The sequence below is a fragment of the Nerophis ophidion genome, linkage group LG26, assembly GCF_033978795.1.
Source record: "Nerophis ophidion isolate RoL-2023_Sa linkage group LG26, RoL_Noph_v1.0, whole genome shotgun sequence".
NCBI classification, from domain to species: domain Eukaryota; kingdom Metazoa; phylum Chordata; class Actinopteri; order Syngnathiformes; family Syngnathidae; genus Nerophis; species Nerophis ophidion.
Window position 1 is genome coordinate 7,256,305 of NC_084636.1, and position 26,098 is coordinate 7,282,402.

Sequence of the window (26,098 nt, forward strand, 5' to 3'; positions counted from 1 at the left end):
AAAAAGTCGTAAATATGAGATAAAAAAGTATTTCTGCAATTATATCGAATAAATCAATCCACTTTATATGTATAGCACAGGGGTCACCAACCTTTTTGAAACCAAGAGCTAGTTGGGTACTGATTAATGCGAAGGGCTACCAGTTTGATACAAACTTAAATAAATTGCCAGAAATAGCCAATTTGCTCAATTTACCTTTAACTCTATGTTTTTATTTATGATTAATGATATCTATCTTTGTGGGAACATTGATCATCTTAATGATTTATCACAATAAATATGTATTTTTGATGACATGTTTTAAATAGGTTAAAATCTAATCTGCACTTTGTTAGAATGTATAACAAATTGGACCAAGCTATATTTCTAACAAAGACAAATCATTATTTCTTCTAGATTTTCCAGAGCAAAAATTTTAAAACAAATTCAAAAGACTTTGAAATAAGATTTAAATTTGATTCTACGGATTTTCTAAATTTGCTAGAATATTTTTGGGGGAATTTTATTTATAATAAGTTTGAATAAATATTTCACAAATATTCTTTGTCGAAAAAACAGAAGTTAAAATGAATAATTAAATCAAAATGTATTTATTATTCTTTACAATTAAAAAAAGTAAATTTACTTGAACATTGATTTAAATTGTTGGGAAAGAAGAGGAAGGAATTTAAAAGGCATAAAGGTATATGTGTTTAAAAATCCTAAAATCATTTTTAAGGTTGTATTTCTTCTCTAAAATTGTCTTTCTGAAATTTATAAGAAGCAAAGTAAAAAAAAAAGAATGAATTTATTCACACAAGTGAAGACTAAGTCTTTAAAATATTTTCTTTGATTTTCAAATTCTATTGGAGTTTTGTCTCTCTTAGAATTAAAAATGTCGAGCAAAGTGAGACCAGCTTGTTAGTAAATGAATAAAATTCTAAACATAGAGGCAGCTCACTGGTATGTGCTGCTGTGACGGACTCACGCCGTCGTCTCGCGGGTTCCATGGACCACCAAGGAAGGACATGACTTCGAGCAGGTTTGACTTGCTTTATTTTTCCTACACAAGCTTGTCTGCGGTCGGGTCGCTCTCCCGTCTCCCTCTGCTGCTCGCTCCGCCGTCTGCTTTTCAGCAGCATGTACTTCAGTCCGCCTCTTCTTGTCTCCATACGTGTTTTTCTCGCTCCGCATCATCACCAGCCCCGTTCTCTCCTCCTATCCTTTTATACAGCGAGAGGAAATATGTTAATCGTGTACAGGTGCGCAATCCACACACCTGATCTTGTTTGTGGCGTCCCTATCCCCGCCTCCTCGCCGCCACCTTGGCGTGCCCTGCCTCTCTGTCTGACCGTCGGCTCCGCCTCTCCACAGCTGCTATTTGAGCTATTTTTCCAACAGGCCAGCGGGTGACTCATCTGGTCCTTGCGTTCTACCTGGTGCCCACGGGGACCGCGTTGGTGACCCCTGGTATGGCACATTTAAACAACAGAAATGTCTCTCCAAAGTGCTGCACAACAATATTAAAATATTATCCTTAGCTCCACCAATGACTGAATAAAAACAAAAAAATTATGTAATGTTAAAACAATATAAAAATAAATATGATTAAAAACGATTTTAAAGGGTGAAACCAATTAAAACAATAAATAGAAATCAAAATCTTAAAAACACAGAGGACCACAGAAATATATTATATTATATATTATATATTATAGAAATCCCATTTGCGATTATGACTTTTTATCGTATAATTTTGACATTCTATTATATAAATGTGACTTTTGTGACTATTTTACAATCAGGATTTATCATTGTAGTATTTCTCTTCAGTTGCAGAAACGGGCCTCCATATCTATTTATTTTTTATTGTAATTCTTAATAATTTCTATGGTTTATTTGTTCTCGTTTATAATAAATAAAACAATATTTTAGCTAATCCGTGAATGGCGAAGAAAATCTGCCGTACGAAGGTATTGCATTTTAATATTTTATTTTAATGTTTTCTATTTGCAGAATTATTTTTTTAATGTTTGCATAAAATAAAATGTATTTTTTCACCAGTTTTACAACAAATTAACCCCAAAAGATATATATAAAAAGGAAAAAATACAGTCAGGCACATTGAAGGACACCAGTATGTGGAATATTGAATCTTGAACTTTTGTTATAGTGTTTGCGATTTAGAGAATGATTTGTTTCATGTTTTCAAAAAATAAAATGGACTTTTTAACCGACCTTACAACAAATTGACCAAAAAACAGGTATAATCAAAATTTAGTCAGGCACATCAAAGGGCACCAGTATGTTTGTCCTTGGGGTCCTGATTCGAGTACTCCCATGTTTAAAAATGAGCGTCAAATGTGATTTTTTTTTTTAAACATTATTGTCATTTTTCCATATTGCCAACTTTAAACATGACAAGTTTTTAATGTTTCTGATGCAACTGATGTGTTTCGATTCTCACAAAAACGACGGGAAGCCATTGAGCCAGCATCGAAGTAAGTCCCTAAAAACATTCTGACCGATGAATAAAATATATATTTTATATATATTTAGATAGATAGTTAGAGTAAAAATATATATGTACTGCAGATGTCCAGACTATATTGGAAAAACAAAAACGAGCAGATGTTAGTTAATTTTTGTTCATAGGTTTGTGTACCCTTTTTTATGTTAATCGCAGAATTTCAACAGTTAAAGTCCTTAATAATTTCCTACCTCAAAATAACGTCAAACACTATCTTATTTTCTCACAACTAAGTAATAAAGATAAGCAGATAAACTCAAACAATACCTTTGTATGTCTTTACCAGAACTGTCCGTTGGCCCTGCGATTAGGGGGCGACTTGTCCAGGGTGTACACCGCCTTCCGCCCGATTGTAGCTGAGATAGGCACCAGCGTCACCCGCGACCCCAATGGGAATAAGCAGTAGAAAATGGATGGGTGGAACTTGGGAAATTATTCGTGAAAATGTGCAGAGACAGTGATTCCATCCATCTATTTCCTACCGCTTGTCCCTTTTGGGGTCGCGGGGGGTGATTTTAAGTGTTGAATACAAAGAGCTTAAATTTAAATAACCAACATTCTGTAATTAGTGCAAGCATCGATGCAATCAATGATCGTGTAGAACTTTTATGGGTGTACTGATACAAAAAACGATGTACTTGAGTATTGGCCGATAACAATTTTAATCTGATAAAATATCAGCAGGAATCGTACGTCTTTTTAATATTTTGACGATCAATTGAAAAGAATCAAAGAGAGAACATCCATCCATCCATCCATCCATCCATCTTCTTCCACTTATCCGAGGTCGGGTCGCGGGGGCAACAGCCTAAGCAGGGAAACCCAGACTTCCCTCTCACCAGCCACTTCGTCTAGCTCTTCCCGGGGGATCCCGAGGCGTTCCCAGGCCAGACGGGAGACATAGTCTTCCCAACGTGTCCTGGGTCTTCCCCGTGGCCTCCTACCGGTTGGACGTGCCCTAAACACCTCCCTAGGGAGGCGTTCGGGTGGCATCCTGACCAGATGCCCGAACCACCTCATCTGGCTCCTCTCGATGTGAAGGAGCAGCGGCTTTACTTTGAGTTCCTCCCGGATGACAGAGCTTCTCACCCTATCTCTAAGGGAGAGCCCCGCCACACGGCGGAGAAAACTAATTTCGGCCGCTTGTACCCGTGATCTTATCCTTTCGGTCATGACCCAAAGCTCATGACCATAGGTGAGGATGGGAACGTAGATCGACCGGTAAATTGAGAGCTTTGCCTTCCGGCTCAGCTCCTTCTTCACCACAACGGATCGGTACAACGTCCGCATTACTGAAGACGCCGCACCGATCCGCCTGTCGATCTCACGATCCACTCTTCCCTCACTCGTGAACAAGACTCCTAGGTACTTGAACTCCTCCACTTGGGGCAGGGTCTCCTCCCCAACCCGGAGATGGCATTCCACCCTTTTCCGGGCGAGAACCATGGACTCGGACTTGGAGGTGCTGATTCTCATTCCGGTCGCTTCACACTCGGCTGCGAACCGATCCAGTGAGAGCTGAAGATCCCGGTCAGATGAAGCCATCAGGACCACATCATTTGCAAAAAGCAGTGACCTAATCCTGCGGTCACCAAACCGGAACCCCTCAACGCCTTGACTGCGCCTAGAAGTTCTGTCCATAAAAGTTATGAACAGAATCGGTGACAAAGGACAGCCTTGGCGGAGTCCAACCCAAAGAGAGAACAAGGGTAGGTTGTTTTTTTACCCACCACCCCAAAGAGAGAACAAGGGTAGGTAAAAAAAAAAAACATTATGCTGTTAATTATTAGCATTCTGTAATGGACATTTGCTGTCTTTAAGTTGAAGTGGAGTGGTAATTTTTTGGGGGGTGACTTCTAGTGTCTACAATAATAGTTTAAATGATGCAGACACATTTGTGACTGGATACTTTCTTATATGTTTCCGTGTTGGAGACTTTGTATCTGTAAGTAATGTGCAACTATAATTGTTTGATACTTGTTTATATTGACAAGTATTGTGTTTTAACTGCAATGTTGTTTATAAAAGAGACTTGTGCCTAGCTTTTGTGTGCTCTCTTATTGTGTAGCTGGTAGCCCCTAGTAGCCATTTTCTTATCATTATTGTTATTATCAGGGTTTCCCGCAGCGCTTTGTTGTTAAGGTGGCCGCCTTAACAAGAAAGGGCCACCGCCTAAACTAAAGTCTTAAAAAATATATATAGATATATATATATATGTATATATTTTATTTTTATTTTTTAATTTATTTTTTATTTTTTTGTCCTGTAAATTAAGCATGATGAGTCGAGCATATGTCAGAATCTGGCCCCACTTTTAAGTCTTTTTCAAACGCTTATTGCAAACGCTCATTTACAGTAAGTCATTAATTTGACTTGGTAATTATTTTGTCTGAGTAAGTCAATATTCCTACCTCAAAATAACCTCAAACACCATCTTATTTTCTCACAACTAAGAAATAAAGAGACTCGCGCACTCTGAGGTCCGAGAGCAAGTTCCAGCTCGTGGTGCCCAAGACCAGACTTAAGACCAAGGTAGACAGGGCCTTCTCTGTGGTCGGCCCTAAGCTCTGGAACACTCTGCCCCTCCATGTTCAAGCTGCTTCCACAGTGGAGTGTTTTAAGTCTCGTCTTAAGACCCACTTTTATTCTTTGGCTTTTAACACTACGTGAGTTGTGTGGTCCTCTGTTGTCCTCTGTTTTTTATACACTTTGATTTCTATTTTACTGTTTTAATTGATTTTACCCTTTAAAATAGTTTTTAATCACATTTGTTTTTATATATATTTTTTTTTAATATTGGTTTTATATTTATTTTTTGTTTTTATTTCAGACATTAGTGGAGCATAATGTTTTTTTAATATTGTTTTTAACATGGCTGTGCAGCACTTTGGAAATGTTATTGTTGTTTAAATGTGCTATATAAATAAAGTGGATTGGATTGGATTGGATATTTAGTAAGTCAAAATAATGACACACTTAGTATCTCAGGTAACTAGGACTTGTTTTTTGTTTTTACTTTACGGAAAAAATATCGAGATATATCTCGTATATTTTGCCACTCAGCATACGGAGCGGAAAACACAACCAAAAATTGTTGGCGACAGAGCCGCGTGAAGACTTTACCAGTCTGTACGTAGTCTATTGCCCCCCCAGGCTGTGGTGAGATGGAGACGTGATGGTGGCGACACCTCACCCAGCCCCTTCCCCGTCCGTCTGCCTGTCTCTGGTGGCGTACCCTTCCCCCTGGAGAGACACCACCTTAACTAACACATTTTTGGGGGGAAACACTGATTATCATTATCATTTGTAATGACTTAACTAAAATTAAAGAAAAGACCAACCATGTGTGCTTATTGGAGGACTTATAGATGTTAACTTGGTGTCCAAGTAAACTCCTTCCATTGGCGCTTATGTTGATCATTTTGATTGAAGCCAATATAATCCCAGGCACATATTTTTTGCTGTTATCGGACTAGGGCTGGGCGATATATCGCGGGTTTTTCTCTGTGCGATATAGAAAATTACTTGTATATCTTGATATTTGAGTATACGTTCTCACACAGTTGCTTTTCGCTGCGGGCATTACACTACAGGCTCTTCTCACTCTTTGTTGTCTCTGCTTCTCACAGCTACATAAAACAAGCGCACCTTCTTACATACGTCACATAGAGGTAGCGGCATGGTAGCGTTAGCTGTGGTGCGAGTGGTAATACGAGAGAAAGAAGGTGTGACTCTGGTAACAAATGAAGGAAGAATTCATTCCCAAGAAAAACAGCAGGGGGTCCATTGTCCGGCAGTTGTTTGGCTTCAAGTATGTCAAACAGACAGCCGTAATTTTTCAAGTGTGGGGCAAAAGCGTTGATACAAAAAGTAGCATTACTGCTAATATGTAGCATCATTTGAAAAGTCACCCGCTAGAGAATGAAGAGTGCTTACTCTGCATTTCAACATCTCCGTTTGGTGCCCCACCAACAAAATGCGGAGGCAACCATTTCCACATCAACGCCGTATGAAAAAACTAGTCAACAACAGAAGGAGACAACATCCGCAGGAACCTACCAAATAACGAAGGACATACACTATTTGATTTCCTATTATGCAGCTCATTTTATTTGACAGTTATTGAAATATCTTGTCTGACATGCACAAAAGTGCACTTGATTTGTTTTAAACTATTGTAGTGGCGTTCTGTACAAAAATTGTACTTTAATTTAGTGTCGTTTTGATATGACATCTTAGTGACATCATGCACAAAAGTGCACTAATAGCTTGTTTTAAAATGTCTCTGACAATCTTGCACTTTCTGTTTTGAAATGACATGAATGTTTGTGCCACTGCTTAATATTTGTTTAATAAATACACTTATGGGTAGTTCACTTAGTTGTGATTTCCCTCTCTGCATGAAAGTTTAAAATGAGCATATATTAATGCGGTATGAACAAGAATGTTTTAGTGTAGACACATAGAATCATCATACTGCTGTGATTATATGCATCAAATGTTCATTCAAGCCTAAGGCAAAATATCGAGATGTATATCGTGCATCGTGACATGGCCTAAAAATATCGAGATATTCAAAAAGGCCATATCACACCAGCCCTATATCGGACTGAAATATCCCATATCAATGTCAGATTGGGATACCCCCTAATGAGCTTGTAAAGAGGTCAGTAAACATATGTAGTAAGTTTGGGAAGCCACCCTTTGAAGGGCCAAACAAACCACTCGACAAGCATTCCTCCCAATTTAGTGGAAACATGCTGTAACTTTGTCTTATTTTTTACAGGGTAGGGATCCCTGGCACCTGGATTTTTATGTTGAGGTCAGCAAGATGGAGCTGGCGTATGTTTGTGAGTGGGAGAAGCGCCCAAAGAGCAACCACTGCCCCTCCATCCCCCTTGTGTGCTCGTGGTCCTGCAGAAACCTAGTGGCCTTCACTACAGACCTGAAGAATGATGACGACAATGACAGAGGTGCTGAATCATGGTGGACGTGACTCAGAAGGAGTCCACACAATTCTTTTGATAGTTTGAATGCAACGTTTGATTGACATTTTGCTGTTGGCAGATGTCAGTCACATGATCCACATAATGGACACGGAGCATCCCTGGGATGTGTACTCTATCAACTCTGGACATTCTGAGGTCATTTCCTGTCTAGAGTGGGACCAATCAGGTGAGTTTTTTTTAAATAAAACTAATTGGTGGGGTATAAGTTAAATCACTGAGTATGTAAAGCCTAAGATGAGGGAAAATCAGTGGTTTACATACCAAAAAAAAAGAGAGATATGTCAAACTGAGTTAGTTACCATGGTAACTTACTTTGCAAACCCAACCTGCTCGTTGGTAGGGTTTCTTGAACAAAACTTGGGTTTCTTTCATGCCTCTTCCCTCCTGATAAATGTGAAACAAGTTGTCAGACATTACATTGTTTTTTCATTTGTTACTTGTAGACGTTAAAACAATTCTTGAAGATTTATGTCGGGAGAGGATTTTGAGGTCATGGTTAGTTAAATATACTAATGTTGTATAAGACTGTAAAAAAAAATCTTGTTAGTCAATTAAAACATATTTTAATTTGGATATGTAATAATTAGATTTGTCAGGATTGAAAAAAAATAACAAGGAGAAACGTGCACTATATAGTTTTTCATTATCGTAATTATAACTGAAATATGTGCTAAATCGTGTTAGCTATTGCGTTTGCAAAAATGAAGAAATAATATATTTTCTTAAGCTTAATTTCAGATATTCATTTTATCTCGGTAATTATACAATTTTAATTTGCTATTTTATTTTTAAAAAATAGATTTATTAGTTTTTTCATCATTGTAAATATATCTAACATGTGCGCTATAATACATACAAATAAGCAAAATAAACTTCCAACAGCTGAAAGTGTAGAATATTTTTATTTCAAGATGTATATCTCAGATATTTTTACATAATGTTTATGATAAGTAAATTGATGAAACAGGAAAAAAAGGACTTGGTCTTTCAATAATTTGCATTGCATTGACTTTACATGTAAAATATAATAAAAAAGAGAGATTATTTACAATTGCCTTTGCGTGTTTTACTGGTGGGATTGCAGTTAAAACGGTATTTTATAAAAATATTTACTTGTAGGATAGTAAGAAAACTGTTAAGTGTTAAAAAAAATCTGAGAATCACTTCATTAGTTTATTGATTTAACATTTTAACAAACTGTGGTATGTGGGTTTCATCTCGAGGTACGCCAAATAAAATCACTCAATTAAAGTGCAGTGTTGTATTCTCCTTTATTTTTCAACACAGTGCTGCTGTTCAAACTGTGTGTAATTAAATTAATGTTACAGTGGCCAAAAAAAACAAATATACTCGGTAAATAAAACCTCTGCCTTATTTTTAATGAATACTTAGGCCTACTGTATTTCAATGTTAGTCGTTATTGTGGTACTTGGATATCCAAGTTTTTTCCTAGGAGGTACTTGGTTAAAAAAAAAGTTTGAGAACCACTGAACTAATGTATTCACATATACATGTTATGAATTGACATTATTTTATTGTATTAGTTTTCTTTCTAAAAGTGTTCTTATCGCCACAACCCAAAATAACACTTTCATTTCCTGTTGGGTAAAGAAAGATGACTTTTTTTGTTGCCATGGTAAATCGCAGAATCGGCGCTCCGTTTTTTATGTGGTTTTAATTCGGCGTCAACATACTCAGGATTGATTAAAGTAAATGTTTTGGAATGCTCCGAGTTTCCCCTCTCAGAGTAAATGAACTCAGATTTCAGGTTTAAACTCAGAGTTTGTTGAACCTCCTACTTTGAATACCCTCCTAAATTGAATATCCAGATATAATAGCTCAGTTACAGCTCATTTTATTACCTATTATGTGTTATATGTGTTTTATGTTGTGCGATCGCACCAAGAAAAATTCCTAGTTCGTGAACCCGTTCTCAATCAATGGCAATAAAAACTATTCTAATTCTGATTGTGCTGTATAGTATTTATTGTCTGTTGCAGTGGTTCTCAACCTTTTTTCAGTGATGTACCCCTTGTGAACCTTTTTTTAATTTAGGTACCCCCTAATCAGAGCAACGCATTTTAGGTTGAAAAAAAGAGATAAAGAAGTAAAATACAGCACTATGTCATCAGTTTCTGATTTATTAAATTGTATAACAGTGCAAAATATTGCTCATTTGCAGTGGTCTTTCTTGAACTATTTGGAAGAAAATATGTATAAAAATAACTAAAAACTTGTTGAAAAACAAGTGATTCAATTATAAATAAAGATTTCTACACAAAGAAGTAATCATCAACTTAAAGTGCCCTCTTTGGGGATTGTAATAGAGATCCATCTGGATTCATGAACTTAATTCTACACATTTTTTCACAAAAAAGGAAATCTTTAAAAATCAATATTTATGAACATGTCCACAAAAAAAATCTAGCTGTCAGCACTGAATATTGCATTCTTGCATTTCTTTTCACAGTTTATGAATTTGCATTCATATTTTGTTGAAGTATTATTGAATAAATATATTTATAAAGGATTTTTGAATTGTTGCTATTTTTGGAATATTTAAAAAAAAATCTCACGTACCCCTTGACATACTTTCAAGTACCCACAGGGGTACACATGCCCCCATTTGAGAACCACTGGTCTATTGTGAGCGAATTGTGGTGCTGAATTTCCTTCAAGGATTAATTAATTACTTTCTATTCTATTCTGATTCTCTGGACCGTTATCATGTGTGTGTTTGTATTTCTATCCCTGTGGGACCAAAAACCTGACATTTGACTCTGTCCGTGGGGTCCAGCTCAACCCGGGGTCCTATGCATTGGAATCATTAGAAACAACCTCTTATTAGGCCCTATGCATTGTTAAATTTTCTTTTAAAATGCTCCCCTGAAGGTCAGTTTTCATGATTCAGGTGTGTGAAGTGTGTATAAGAAGTGGTGAAACACAGTGTGTGTATTGGTCCTGACATGTTTGTGTGTGTAGGGTCCAGGTTACTGTCCGCAGACGGTGACGGTCACATCAAGTGTTGGTCAATGTCTGAGCACTTGGTCAACAGTTGGGAAAGTCTTCTGTCCAGTTCTCTGGAAGGAGATCCGATCGTGGCGCTGAGTTGGCTGCACAACGGCGTCAAACTGGCTCTGCATGTGGAGATGGTATCTGCAGCATACGCCTTCCACTTCTTGGTACCTGGTCACTGACACGCCTTTACTTTCTCTTTTAGTCGAGTTCCACAAACTTTGGTGAGAAGTTCTCCCGGGTCAAGTTCTCTCCGTCCCTGACTCTTTTTGGCGGGAAGCCGATGGAGGGCTGGCTGGCAGTGACGGTGAGCGGCCTGGTCACCGTGTCGCTCATGAAGCCGGGCGGCACTCTGCTGACGGCCAGCGAGAGTCTCTGCCGACTGCGAGGACGCGTGGCGCTGGCGGACATCGCCTTCACCGGCGGCGGGAACATCGTGGTGGCCGCGACAGACGGCAGCAGCTCTTCTCCGGTCCAGTTCTACAAGGTCGGAAGCAAGAAGATGGCCTCGATGAATCGGACAGGAGTTTGACTGCATCTGGTGTGTGTCTATGTTCAGGTGGTGGTGAGTGTAGTGAGCGAAAAGTGTCGTATCGACACGGAACTCTTACCCTCCTTGTTCCTGCGCTGCACCACTGACCCGCAGAGGAGGGACAAGTACCCTGCCGTCACGCATCTCAAGTTCCTGACCAGGGAGAACTCAGAGCAGGTAACGACCAATAATAGCTTTCTAGACTTAAAGGCCTACTGAAATTAAATGTTCTTATTTAAATGGAGATAGCAGGTCCATTCTATGTGTCATACTTGATCATTTCGCGATATAGCCATATTTTTGCTGAAATGATTTAGTAGAGAACATCGACGATAAAGTTTGCAACTTTTGGTCGCTAATAAAAAAGCCTTGCCTGTACCGGAAGTAGCAGACGATGTGCGCGTGACGTCACGGGTTGTGGAGCTCCTCACATTGTGAATTAGTGAATTATATTCATATAGCGCTTTTCTCTAGTGACTCAAAGCGCTTTACATAGTGAAACCCAATGTCTAATTTTTACATTTAAACCAGTGTGGGTGGCACTGGGAGCAGGTGGGTAAAGTGTCTTGCCCAAGGACACAACGGCAGTGACTAGGATGGCGGAAGCAGGGATCGAACCTGCAACTCTCAAGTTGCTGGCACGGCCGCTCTACCAACCGAGCTCTACCAACCCCTATACATTGTTTGTAATCATAGCCACCAGCAACAAGAGAGATTCAGACCGAGAAAGCGACGATTTCCCCATTAATTTGAGCGAGGATGAAAGATTTGTGAATGAGGAAAGTTAGAGTGAAGCACTAGAAAAAAATAAGAAAAAAAAGCGATTGCAGTGGGAGCGATTCAGATATTAGACACATTTACTAGGATAATTCTGGAAAATCCCTTATCTCCCTATTGTGTTGCTAGTGTTTTAGTGAGATTATATGGTACCTGAAAGTCGGAGGGGTGTGGCCACGGGTGTGTTGACCGCCAGTGTCTCTGAGGGAAGTCACACAGCTGCAGCAGGACGCAAGCTCCGCTGATGTCTCCGGTAAGAGACGACGTATTACCACAATTTTCTCACCAAAAACTGCCGGTTGACATGTGGTCGGGATCCATGTTCGCTTGACCGCTCTGTTCCATAGTAAAGCTTCACCTTCGGGAATTTTAAACAAGGAAACACCGGCTGTGTTTGTGTTGCTAAAGGCTAAAAGCTTCCCACCTCCATCTTTCTAGTTTGACTCCTCCATTATTAATTGAACAAATTGCAAAAGATTCAGCAACACAGATGTCCAGAATACTGTGTAATTATGCGATCAAAGCAGACTACTTATAGCTTGGATCGGGCTGGAAAATAATGTCCGCTACAACCGGTGACGTCAAACGCACGCATCATCATACCGCAACATTTTCAACACAACACTTCCCGGGAAATTTAAAATTGCAATTTAGTAAACTATAAAGGTCGTATTGGCATGTGTTGCAATGTTAATATTTCATCATTGATATATAAACTATCAGACTGCGTGGTCGGTAGTAGTGGCTTTCAGTAGGCCTTTAAGGATTGCGGAGGCGTCTCTCGACCTGCTACGACCCATCAGCAAGGCATTGACACAGTATGTGTTTTCAGGTTCTGCTGTGTGTGTCCAATCAAAATGGGAGTATTGTCGAGTGTTGGTCTCTGAGGAAGGAGGGGCTTCCGGTCAACAACATCTTTCAGCATCGATCGCCCGTCGGTGAGTGGTGAAAACGTTTGAGCCCTGCAGGCAAGTGATTTTTCCGTCTATAGTCGGAAATCCGTCTTTTTTTATCTCTGTAAAAATATGAAAAACATAAAAAATAATTATCAGTTTTTCTTCGTTTTTTCCGACCTACAATGTGTGTTGAAATCTTGATCCGTCCCTTTGCCATACCTGCCAAGAACTACAGTTTTCCCATAATGAGTACGGTTGAGTACGGAGAGGAGATCTTGCCACATGTAGAGGAGTTCAAGTACCTAGGAGTCTTGTTCACGAGTGAGGGAAGAGTGGATCATGAGATCGACAAGCGGATCGGTGCGGCGTCTTCAGTAATGCGGACGCTGTATCGATCCGTTGTGGTTAAGAAGGAGCTGAGCCGGAAGGCAAAGCTCTCAATTTACTGGTCAATCTACGTTCCCATCCTCACCTATGGTCATGAGCGTTGGTTTATGACCGAACGGACGAAATCCCGGGTACAAGCGGCCGAAATGATTTTCCTCCGCCGGGTGGCGGGGCTCTCCCTTAGAGATAGGGTGAGAAGCTCTGTCATCCGGGAGGAGTTCAAAGTAAAGCTGCTGCTCCTCCACATAGGGAGGAGCCAGATGAGGTTGTTAGGGCATCTAGTCAGGATGCCACCCGAACGCCTCCTGAGGGAGGTGTTTAGGGCACGTCTGACAGGAAGGAAGCCATAGGGAAGACCCAGGACACGTTGAGAAGACTGTCTCCCGGCTGGCCTGGGCACGCCTCGGGATCCCCCGGGAGGAGCGGGACCAAGTGGCTGGGAAGAGGGAAGTCTGGGTTTCTCTGCTTAGGCTGCTGCCCCCGGGACCCCACTTCGGATAAGAGAAAGAAAATGGATGGATGGAGTACGGTTTTTCATAATCTAGTGGTAAAAACTTCGGTTTTCCATTAAAAGTTTTTAACTTAAAAATCGAAGCGACGTAGCGGAGCAACTCAATGGGCAGGGGACAAAATATACGGGAAACATCAATGGTGATTGGTTGGTTTAAGTATAAGAAAATCCATCATTGGTTGGCTGGTTTTCTATGATTAGTCACAATTGGTTACGATTAGGGTAAAATATTACAGACAGGCCGATAAGAGGCAAGATAGGGCGGGTCATCGAACCAGGAAGGGAAATCACAACTGACGCGCACATCCTATACCCCCCTTGTGCTCCTGGCTTATTTTCAGTCTTTTTCATTAAGTTCAAATCACATGCCTGGTCTTGCTTAGGGAACCGGTCGCCTCAAATCACATTTTTTTGATTGATTGATTGAAAATTTTATTAGTAGATTGCACAGGTCAGTACATATTCTGTACAATTGATTACTAAATGGTAACACCCGAATAAGTTTTTCAACGGGGTCCACCTTAATCAATTCATGCCTAGTCTTGTTTAGAGTACCGTTCAAACTTTTCGGCCTTTAATCCCATTTTCTTTGCCTTCGATCCGATTTTGTATTAGTCTCAGATCCGATTCGATTTTGAGTGCCGACGTCTCCAAATTATTTTTTTAAACCTTTGTTATCGAAGCTACCAATATGGTGTGTGGTACCGTTTTCAAATAACTATAAATCTCGGACTATGGCGATATGACTGAAAACTATCAGTGCTTTATTTCCGTCAATATCGATATTTATTGATATTTTTTATGACCTATTGAAAATGAGGACCAGGAGAAACATATATTTAAAGTTAGCATTTTTATTTCAAATATAATCTTCCTCTGATTATAATCCCCTCAACTATCAAGGCAGACAGGAAATGAAATGTCAACAAAAGCATGAAAAACACTCAAATCATGTAAACAAAATTCTAAAATTACATAAAACACTTAACAATAACCTCTTAAAACTAAAGTTAAAAAATAAGGAATGTGTAAGAAGTGCTTAATAAAGTGTAACAAAATAGTGCAAAGTGTGAGTATGTAAACAAAGAAACCAGATTTTTTTTTCAAGTCTTGTGCCAGGAAGTTTCATTTGGTCTATTATTCCCATTTAGTGTGGAATTGAATGTATGTAATGCAGGAATTATTTTTTAAATATTATTGAACAAATTTACTATTATTTTAAGGTAGCACATTTGTAATATGTTGTAATTTATTTTATTTATTAGTCCTGCACTTTAGTTCCTTCCACCAAATTCATCGCTCTCTGCAGCACTCATTTTTACTTTCTCTTGTCACTCCATGCAGAGAATCAACAGCGAGACAGCAAAATGGCGCAACCAAACTTGATACTGTTACGTGATTGGCTGTTAGCGTGTCCCTCCCATTGTTCAGTCATTTCTTCCTGTTTTCTATGTTGACAGAGCTTCGTAACTTCCAATTTCTTCCGACCAAAAAAAGATATATATTTTTTATGTTTTATCAAATGCATTTTTTTATTGACATTGATAACATGTCTATCGCGATATATATATTTATATTGTTTTATCGGCCCAACCCTTATAGAAAGTATTCCAATGGTTGGGATATGTGCTTTCGAGTGGTATACGGGTTATTACGGTAATCTACGTCACAGCCGACAAGGCACGCAGCAGAGTGGGCGGGGTTTATTTCCAGAGCGTAGGGGGCAGACAGGGAAGCACATTTCTGCAACAAAGTTCTGTTCTGCAGAAAATTCATATTATATCAAAAACGTGGGTGCTTTTTTTTTTAATCCTTGGCGTTGATGTTTTGCCGTGTTTTTTTTTGCATGTGTTGCATTTTTTTTTAATTGTAAAAATCCAATCGATTGAGGAGCTGAGAAGTAAAATAGGAACGATGTTCACATGTTCCTAAAGTCAGCGTTTTGTTGTTCATAGTTACCCTAATATTTTTAAATACGTTTCATGTACATTCTGGGAGTTTTATTCAGTACAGACTGTAAAATTCCATTCTGTTTTTTTACGTAGTCTGTCATGTTTTAGCATTTTATCAGTCACTGTGAGTTTTGTTATTGTGTGATCAGCTTTAAAGGGGAACATTATCACCAGACCTATGTAAGCGTCAATACATACCTTGATGTTGCAGAAAAAAGACCATATGTTTTTTTAACCGATTTCCGAACTCTAAAAGGGTGAATTTGGCGATTGAAACGCCTTTCAATTGTTCATTGTCGGAGCAATGACCTTACACCCGAGACGTCACAACAGGAAGCAATCCGCCATTTTCTCAAATACATTACACACACCAAGTCAAATCAGTTGATTGATTGATTTATTGATTGATACTTTTATTAGTAGATTGCACAGTTCAGTACATATTCCACACAATTGACCACTAAATGGTAACACCCGAATAAGTTTTTCAACTTGTTTAAGTCGGGGTCCACGTTAATCAATTCATGGTAGCTGTTATTTTCCGTTTTTTCGACTGTTTTCCGTACCTTGGAGACAATATGCCTCGTCGGTGTGTTGTCGGAGGGTGTAACAACACGAAAAGAGACAGAATCAAGTTGACTTACTTGGAGTGTGCTTATCAGACAAATCAATGGTCACGGCATGCTAATCGATGCTAACATGCTATTTAGGATAGCTGTATGTACATATTGCATCATTATGCCTCATTTGTAGCTATATTTGCATCCAGCCTTTCCCTCCACCCACATTTAATGCCAAACAAACACATACCAATCGTCGGATTCAAGTTGCACCAGTGGTCAAAAGCTGCGAAAGTCCCTCGTTTGTTCTGCACACCGACGATAGCAATGCTACGACAGAGATGGCACAGAGATGTGTGGATATCCTGCGACACTCAAAAACAGATGCATTTCCAACGATAAAGTCAACAAAATCACAAAGGGGAGTTTTGTTGATGTTATTGACTTATGTGCTAATCAGACATATTTTTTAACGGTGTTTTAGGATTTTTTTCTTAAATGCGCAAAAACCTCCTCCTGTCTTGTTTCTTTCAAAAGGGAACCAAGGAAACATACATTAGATTGCGTGAGACACTTTTGAAGGAATCTTTCACGTACCAATTGTACTAGAGATCGAGAGATTTGCGGTAATATTTGTGATTTTAACGTACAGTACAGGCCAAAAGTTTGGACATACCTTCTCCTCATTCAATGTGTTTTCATGACTATTAACATTGTAGATTGTCACTGAAGGCATCAATACTATGAATGAACACATGTGGAGTTATGTACACTCTCAGCATTCTCTCAATGAGCTTCAAGCACACCTGTGAAGTGAAAACCATTTCAGGTGACTAATTCTTGAAGCTCTTTGAGAGAATGCCAAGAGTGTGCAAAGCAGTAATCAGGGCAAAGGGTGGCTATTTTGAAGAAACTAGAATATGAAACATGTTTTCAGTTAGTTCACTTTTTTGTGTGTGTGCATTCATAATTTTGATGCCTTCAGTGACAATCTACAATGTAAATAGTCATGAAAAATAAGAAAACCCATTTCATGAGAAGGTGTGTCCAAACGTTTGGCCTGGACTGTATATCGGTATCAGCCTCTTTAAATAAGATTTTTGTTTACAACTTTAATAGAACTACATCGGCAGATCCAGTATATACACATATTATACCAGTATTTAGTATTTAAAAAAATGAAAACATTGTCAGTTAGTTAGAATAACTGCTGAAGCACCAGTCTCTTTGCCCTGCTTGTGAAGAGTTGCCATTTTTCTTTCACTGCAGCGCTTACAACTAATAATCGGTATCAGTATCGGCCCTTAAAAAAACATGTAGGTCGAACCGTAGTAGGCACAGTCTTTAACCATGTAAACACTGGGACACAGCTGTTGTAATATAATTTAATCAAGACAAATATCCCAAACACGGGAATCGAGACTTCTTTAGTTCTGTTGACCATAGCTGACCTGAGCTAATCTCTGATCTAGTCGGCGAAAAGCAGCCCACCATCTTGAAGTGGCGGATCCTGACCACCGCCATCGACCTGGAGCGAGTTTCTGCCATCGCTCTTCCCAAATTGCCCATTTCCACCTCCAACACGTCAGATACCAAATTCTGCCCCGGATTGGGTGAGAACTGCCAACACGGCGTCATCTGGTCCTAACATGTTGCGGCCAGGACTCATTTGTGGTCTACGTCTTCAGGACTGGCTCTGGCCTTCAATGACGGCACCATCCAAATCCTCCACCGTCTGACCCTCCACACGTTGGGCGTTTTCTACGGCTCTGGATCCACCGGACCGGGCCAGCGCTCCGGGGACGAGTCTGCCATCAAGCGACAAAGAACGGGAGCCTCCACCCTCCATTTCAAGGCGTTGCAGTTCTCCTGGACGTCGCTGGCCCTGGCTGGTGTCGACAATCAGGGCAAGGTAACAACACACACACATTTCATTCTAGGAAGTCTGCGCTTTTTTTATCTTGCCCATCATCCTTACATGAGACAAGTACACACGTCTTTCCCTTCTTTTTTTTGCATTCTAGTTACTAAAAAGTGCTGGTACAAGTCAGCATTAGGGATGTAACAATATAAAAATGTATATATAAAAATTCAAGTGAAATTGAAAATACAACTTCAACACTTCAGTCATTATTTTTGTTCTTAAAGGCCTACTGAAAGCCACTACTACCGACCACGCAGTCTGATAGTTTATATATCAATGATGAAATCTTAACATTGCAACACATGCCAATACGGCCGGTTTAGTTTACTAAATTGCAATTTTAAATTTCGAGCAGAAGAATCATGCTAAAACGTCGCGGTATGATGACGCAGGCACGTGACGTCACACATTGTAGAGGACATATTGTTCCAGCACCGTTCCCAGCTATAAGTCGTCTCTTTTCATCGCATAATTCCAAAGTATTATCGACATCTGTATTGCTGAATCTTTTGCAATGTGTTCAATTAACAATGGAGACTTCAAAGAAGAAAGATGTAGGTGGAAAGCGGTGTATTGCGGCCGGCTTTAGCAACACAAACACAGCCGGTGTTTCCTTGTTTACATTCCGGAAAGATGACGGTGAAGCTTTACTATGGAACAAAGCGGTCAAGCGAACATGGTTCCCTACCACATGTCAACCGGCAGGTTTCGGTGAGGAAATGGTGGTAATAAGTCGGCTCTTACCGTAGACATGAGCAGAGAGCTTGCGTCGTTCCTCCTGCACCTGCCAAAGAGGTAGCCGCGACTCTCTTGCCCCCTCCCACCGGCCGCCCCCGACTGTCGGATGCTTCCACCGCGGAGGAGGGGGAAAAAAAATCTCAGCCCGGCCCCAACGGCTGCTTTTGCCTCGTCGAGAAACATGGCTTCCCTCGGAGACACTGGCGGTCACCACAACCGTGGCCACACCCCTCCGACTTTCAGATTATAGAGGTACGACCATATAATCTCACTAAAACACTAGTAGCACAATAAGCAGATAAGGGATTTTCCAGAATTATCCTAGTAAATTTGTCTAACAACATCTGAATCGCTCTGCTGTCTAGTTTTTTTTTTTTTTTTTTTCCCCGTAGTCCATCACTCTCACTTTCCTCATCCACGAATCTTTCATCTTCGCTCAAATTAATGGGGAAATCGTCGCTTTCTCGGTCCGAATCGCTCTCGCTGCTGGTGGCCATGATTTTAAACAATGTGAGGATGTGAGGAGCTCCACAACCCGTGACGTCATGCGCACATCGTCTGCTACTTCAGGCATGGCTTTTTTATTAGCGACCAAAAGTTGCGAACTTTATCGTCGATGTTCTCTACTAAATCCTTTCAGCAAAAATATGGCAATATCGCAAAATGATCAAGTATGACACATAGGATGGACCTGCTATCCCCGTTTAAATAAGAAAATCTCATTTCAGTAGGCCTTTAAGAAACTATTACTTTACCTCCAGACTTCTTCTGTTTGAGATTGTCATTACTGCCACAAGTGGTGGAAAAGTGCATTACAACCGAGTACGGACCACAGCCGAGAATATATCAATGGGTTAAAAAACGCGGCTTTAAAACTGTCGCAGCACTCTTAGCTCAGACTGCTTGTGCACACGCTCTTCTTGAAGCAAATGCCCCACAAACTGCTGGAGCCAAAAATGTTTGGCCCCTTCTTTCTCAGTCTTCTGTGCGAAATGCTTCAGTAACAAAATGTTGACAAAAAATGCAAAATTGGATTTATATCCCGCAGTATGAAGATGTCTCTAATTTCTACATCATTTCTGCACCTTATAAACCACAGGTGTCAAACTCAAGGCTCGCCACTTAATTTTATTTGGCCCTCGAAAGCTTGGAAATAATATGTATCAATAAAGTACTGTAACTTTTCTTACCAAATTTATTATTTATTTCTATTTTGTGAGGGGAAAAAATTTACTCAATGTAATCGCAAATGATAACGTAAATATTGAGTAGGAGTTACAAGTGTGTTTAGTGCACTAACAGCACATCACGAGTAATATTCTTTTCCTAGCTATTGCCTTACACCAGTGGTTCTCAAATGGGGGTACTTAAAGGTATGCCAAAGGGTACGTGAGATTTTAAAAAAATATTCTAAAAATAGCAACAATTCAAAAATCCTTTATAATTATATTTATTGAATAATACTTTAACAAAATATGAATGTAAGTTCATAAACTGTGAAAAAAAATGCAACAATGCAATGTTCAGTGTTGACAGCCAGATTTTTTGTGGACATGTTCCATAAATATTGATGTTAAAGATTTAGATTTTGAGAAGAAATGTTTAGAATTGAGTTCATGAATCCAGATGGATCTCTATTACAATCTCCATAGAGGGCACTTTAAGTTGATGATTACTTCTATGTATAGAAATCTTTATTTATAATTGTAGCACTTGTTTATTTTTTAACAAGTTTTTAGTTATTTTTATATCTTTTTTTCCAAATAGTTCAAGAAAGACCACTACAAATGAGCAATATTTTGCACTGTTATACAATTTAATAAATCAGAAACTGATGACATAGTGCTGTATTTTACTTCTTTATATCTTTTTTTCAACCAAAAATGCTTTGCTCAGATTAGGGCAGGCGTCTGGAACCTTTTTGGCCGAGAGAGCCATGAAAGCCAAAGATTTTAAAATGTATTTCTGTGAGAGCCATATAATATTTTCTAACACTGAATACAACTAAATGCATGCATTTTTTATTAATAACATTTGTAGAGTACAATAAGTCTCCTAATATTTTGAATAACATGTTTTATTCTAAAGCTAACCATTAATAAATAAAATACTTCTAATCAATAATGTGACTTCTTGAACAGGTGCGGTAGAAAAATGGATGGATGGATTAAAATGCATATATTTTGAACGTTATTTTTAACACTGTGATTGCCAGCAAAATTATTCATTACTTATTATTTTAAGCAATGTCAGCTAAGATTTATCTGAGAGCCAGATGCAGTCATCAAAAGAGCCACATCTGGCTCTAGAGCCATAGGTTCCCTACCCCTGGATTAGGGGGTACTTGAATTAAAAAAAATGTTCACAGGGGGTACATCACTGAAAAAAGGTTGAGAACCACTGTCTTACACCACAGGTGTCAAACTCAAGGCCCAGGGGAAATAATATGTACCAATTAAGTACTGTAACTTTTCTTACTACTGGTAGATGTATTATTTCTTTCTATTTTGGGGGAGAAAAAAATATATGTACTCCATGTAATTGCAAACGATGTTAACTTAAATATTGTCTAATTATGCAAAAATATATGATCAAATATTCAAACCATTTTTTAAATACAAATAAATACTAATTATAATGATTTCAAAGCAAGTTCTCCATCAAATTGTGCAATGTAAAAGTAGCAATAGATTTCATAGTAAAATTGTGAATTTTACTGTGGTTTTTACTGTATTTTTTTATAAATGAAAAAAACAGTACCGTATTTTTTCGGATTATATGTCGCAGTTTTTTTCATAGTTTGGCCGGGGGGGCGACTTATACTCTGGAGTGACTTATGTGTGAAATGACTAACACATTACCATAAAATATAAAATGATATTATTTATCTCATTCACGTAATAGAGTCTGCGTAAATCACCAATCGTCACACACACACGCCAACCAATAAAAATTTGGCGGGGGTGGGTCATGGCAGAAGTGCATTGTGGGAAAAAAAGATGCTACAAAGGAAAATATAAAAAGTGGTACTGTTTTTATAATTATATATATATATATATATATATATATATATATATATATATATATATATATATATATATATATATATATATATATATATATATATATATATATATATATATATATATATATATATTAGGGATGCACCGATTAATCGGTAACCGAATATATTCGGCCAAATATGGCAAAAAAAGCCACATTCGGCCTTCGGTGGAATGAGTTAAAAACAAGGCCGAATAGTGGCGTGTGACGCAATTTTTTGACGCGGTGACGCAATCAACCAACGTGCAGTGACGCGGTGATGTTGGGATATGTTGTGTACCTGTATAAGTGTATGAGGTTACAAGCACACACTTAATTGAAATTTAGTGGGGCCTCTGTTTACATTATTAGCCTGTTGTGTAGGCTACCTGTATAAGTGTATGAGGTTACAAGCACACACTTAATTGAGATTTACTTGAGCCTTCTGTTTACATTATTAGCATATCTACTGTGGCTAAGCAGACTTTTGCTAAAAGGACAATAATTAATTTGTTGTTGGTTTATCCACTTTAAGGCACTTTTTTTGGGGGGGAATGCATGTTTTGTTTGAATGCCTAATATAAATGAAAAACTTTGTGCTTTTTTTGAAAAGCAAAGGCTACTGGAATATTAAAATTATCAATATGGTTTACCTGAGCGGCTAGGAGACACAACAGGTAACAACAGTATATAAGATTAGAAAGGACAGATTAGAAAAAAGTAAAATTTAAAATAAAATAAAATAATTTTTTTTATTTTAACTTGGGACTTCCAGCAGGCCGGATTTTGGACGCTGGCCGGCCGTATTCGGCCTACAAGCCGTAGTTTGGGGACCCCTGCTCTAGTGTGACTTAGTAGGGCTGCGAATCTTTGGGTGTCTCACGATTCGATTCAATATCGATTCTTGGGTTCACGATTCGATTCAAAATCGATTTTTTTTTTTTTTAATTCAACACGATTCTCGATTCAAAAACGATATTTTTCCGTTTTAAAACGATTCTGTATTCATTCAATACATAGGATTTCAGCAGGATCTACCCCAGTCTGCTGACATGCTAGCAGAGTAGCAGATTTAAAAAAAAGCTTTTATAATTGTAAAGGACAATGTTTTATCAACTGATTGCAATAATGTCAATTATTTGTTTTAACTATTAAACGAACCAAAAATATGACTTATTTTATCTTTGTGAAAACATTGGACACAGTGTGTTGTCAAGCTTATGAGATGCGATGCAAGTGTAAGCCACTGTGACACTATTGTTCTTTTTTTTTTTTTTTTATAAATGTCTAATGATAATGTCAATGAGGGATTTTTAATCACTGCTAAACTAAAATTATAAATAATATTGATGCTGTTGTTGATAATATTCATTTTTGTTTTACTACTTTTGGTTTGTTCTGTGTCGTGTTTGTGTCTCCTCTCAATTGCTCTGTTTATTGCAGTTCTGAGTGTTGCTGGGTCAGGTTTGGTTTTGGAATTGGATTGCATTGTTATGGTATTGCTGTGTATTGTTTTGTTGGATTGATAAAAAATAAAAAAAAATCTATTTTTTAAAAAGCGAGAATCGATTCTGAATCGCACAACTGTGAGAACCGCGATTCAAATTCGAATCAGTTTTTCCCACATCCCTACAACTTATATATGTTTTTTTTCCTTCTTTATTATGCATTTTCTGTCAGTGCGATTTATACTCCTGAGTGATTTATAATCTGAAAAATACGGTATTTTTTTATGGTAATAAACTGTGCTGACGTTTTGGCATTTACTGTAATACACCGAAAAATCTACGGTTGTTGATTTGCTGTTAAAAAAAAACACAAAACTGTCAGCTCAGGTGCCCAAATTTTACAGTAAAATTGCAAGTTTTTTTTTTTTTACAATAAAAAAACAAATGTAAATTTTACATTAAAATTCTGGCAAATGAGCTGCCTTTTTTTAACCATAAGAACAGCAGTACTGGTTTTCCAGTACTTGAGTTGGAATTATTGCAACTTACCATATTTTTTTTACATTTTAGTTACAACAAAAATGTACATAAAAAATGTATGAAAAAAATTGTGTAAAAGCGGCGACCTTCTGGGGCCAAACAAAACTGCGATGTGGCCCTCCAGTGAAAACGACTTCTGTCGTTGTGACTCTTCCTCAGCTCCACATGCTGCGAGTGTCGCCCTCTATGGGTCAAGTGCTGGAGATGAACACCACGCTGCGCCACCTGCTGTTCCTGCTGGAGTACTGCATGGTGACGGGCTACGACTGGTGGGACGTCCTTCTGCACGTCCAGCCCACCATGGTCCCCAACTTGGTGGACAAACTTCACGAGGAGTACATGAGGCAGAACCAGGCCCTGCAGCAGGTAGGGTTCTAAAGCCGTCACCCTGCTTTTATCCTGTCGCTTAAAAAAAAAACGTTGTGCCGCAGGTTCTGGCGACGCGGATCGTGGCGGTCAAGGCGTCCCTGTGTAAACTGTCCAAGGCCACTTCGGCGCGAGCCTGCGACTTCCACGCCAAACTGCTCCTGATCGCCATCAGCTCCACTCTAAAATCCTTACTCAGACCTCACGTTCTTAATACACCCGACAAAAGTCCGGGAGACCGCCTGAGTGAGATCTGTGCCAAGAACATGGACACGGGTGTGGCTCGCACTACGTTGACACAGGTGAGACTCGGACTCCACTGTGACTCAACAGTCGGGACTTGTGTTGGCAGATATCGACAAGGTGATGCTCAACCTGAAGACGCAGGAGTTTGTGTTGGATGGTCCGCCGCTGCAGTCCCTGCAGCAGCTCATCCAGTGGGTGGGCGACTTTGTCCTGTACCTGCTGGCCGATCTACCAAACCAGGTGAGCTAGCAAAAACACTTAAGGGCAGGGGTGTCAAACTCATTTTAGATCAGGGGCCACACGGAGAAAAATCTACTCCCAAGTAAAATCACGGCACGATAACGAAAAGTTAAAGTACCAGTGATTGTCACACACACACTAGGTGGGTGAAATTATTCTCCGCATTTGACCCATCACCCTTAATCACCCCCTGGGAGGTGAGGGGAGCAGTCAGCAGCAGCGGTGGCCGCGCCTAGGAATCATTTTTGGTGATTTAACCCCCAATTCCAACCCTCGATGCTGAGCGCCAAGCAGGGAAGTAATGGGTCCCATTTTTATAGTCTTTGGTATGACTCGGCCGGGATTTGAACTCACAACCTACCAATCTCAGGGCGGACACTCTAACCATTGGGCCACTGAAAAATAAAGACAACTTCAGATTGTTTTCTTTGTTTAAAAATAGAACAAGCACATTCTGCAAATGTACAAATAATGTTTTTTGTTTTTTTTTATATATTTACATGTTGTGGTTAATAGTATTCTAGCTTTATTTGTCGTTTTTTATACTTTCTGAATAAACTATGTGACAATGTTCGTCAGTCAAATCATTGGTGTTCACTTTCAATCTATCAAGATAAAAAAAAATATATATCAAAATCAAATTACAGAATGTTATTTATGTAGTTTGCTCATTTTCCTCGACTGGTGCACTAACTATCATGTGGTTTTTGTTTTTTTTCTACATACACTATATTGCCAAAAGTATTTGGCCACCTGCTTTTACTCACATATGCCTCCCGCCCAATTCTAGCTGAGATTGGTACCAGCGACCCCAAAGTGAATAAGCTTTGCATTGGACTTGAAGCATGGCTTAGATGCAGCTGCTCGGCCATGGAAACCCATTCCATGAAGCTCTCTGCGTACTGTACATGGGCTAATTGGAATGTCACATGAAGGTTGGAGCTCTGCCTCAACTGACTGTGCAGAAAGTCTTTGCACTATGCGCTTCAGCATCCGCTGACCCTTCTCTGTCAGTTTACCTGGCCTACCACTTGTTGGCTGAGTTGCTGTTGTTCCCAAACTCCTCCATTTTCTTATAATAAAGTTGACTTTGGAATATTTAGGAGCGAGGACATTTCACGACTGGATTTGTTGCACAGGTGGCATGCTATAACAGTTCCAGGCTGGAAATTTCTAAGAGCGGCCCATTCTTTCACAAATGTTTGTAGAAACAGTCTCCATGCTTAAGTGTTTGATTTGATACACCAGGCCAAGTTATTTGCACACCTGATTCTCATCTTTTTGATGGGTGGCCAAATACCTTTGGCAATATAGTGTATGTAGCATAATCTACAAATAAATCTAGTGGACACATTCAGAACAGCAGTTTCTTTCATTCCAAAATTTTGGCTTATTTTTATACTTAG

At 39.0% G+C, this 26,098-nt stretch overlaps 1 protein-coding gene across 4 annotated transcripts in view; it reads left to right on the plus strand.

The window, feature by feature from the left end:
- The window catches only part of med16 (mediator complex subunit 16), an 87,306-nt gene that overhangs the window by 43,452 nt on the left and 17,756 nt on the right, over positions 1–26,098 (plus strand). For 2 of the 4 annotated variants that reach the window (XM_061887836.1, XM_061887838.1), the window contains exons 2-12: positions 7,296–7,482; positions 7,577–7,684; positions 10,501–10,670; positions 10,739–11,020; positions 11,093–11,242; positions 12,675–12,780; positions 17,621–17,761; positions 17,837–18,060; positions 24,000–24,206; positions 24,272–24,482; positions 24,559–24,692. In XM_061887836.1, coding sequence (XP_061743820.1) covers positions 7,341–7,482; positions 7,577–7,684; positions 10,501–10,670; positions 10,739–11,020; positions 11,093–11,242; positions 12,675–12,780; positions 17,621–17,761; positions 17,837–18,060; positions 24,000–24,206; positions 24,272–24,482; positions 24,559–24,692 — 1,875 coding nt within the window. In that variant the 5' untranslated portion in view covers positions 7,296–7,340. Of the gene's footprint in view, positions 1–2,032; positions 2,481–4,021; positions 4,219–7,295; positions 7,483–7,576; positions 7,685–10,500; positions 10,671–10,738; positions 11,021–11,092; positions 11,243–12,674; positions 12,781–17,620; positions 17,762–17,836; positions 18,061–23,999; positions 24,207–24,271; positions 24,483–24,558; positions 24,693–26,098 lie in introns of those variants that run through there. The other 2 variants (XM_061887834.1, XM_061887837.1) reach the window with 2 other exon arrangements.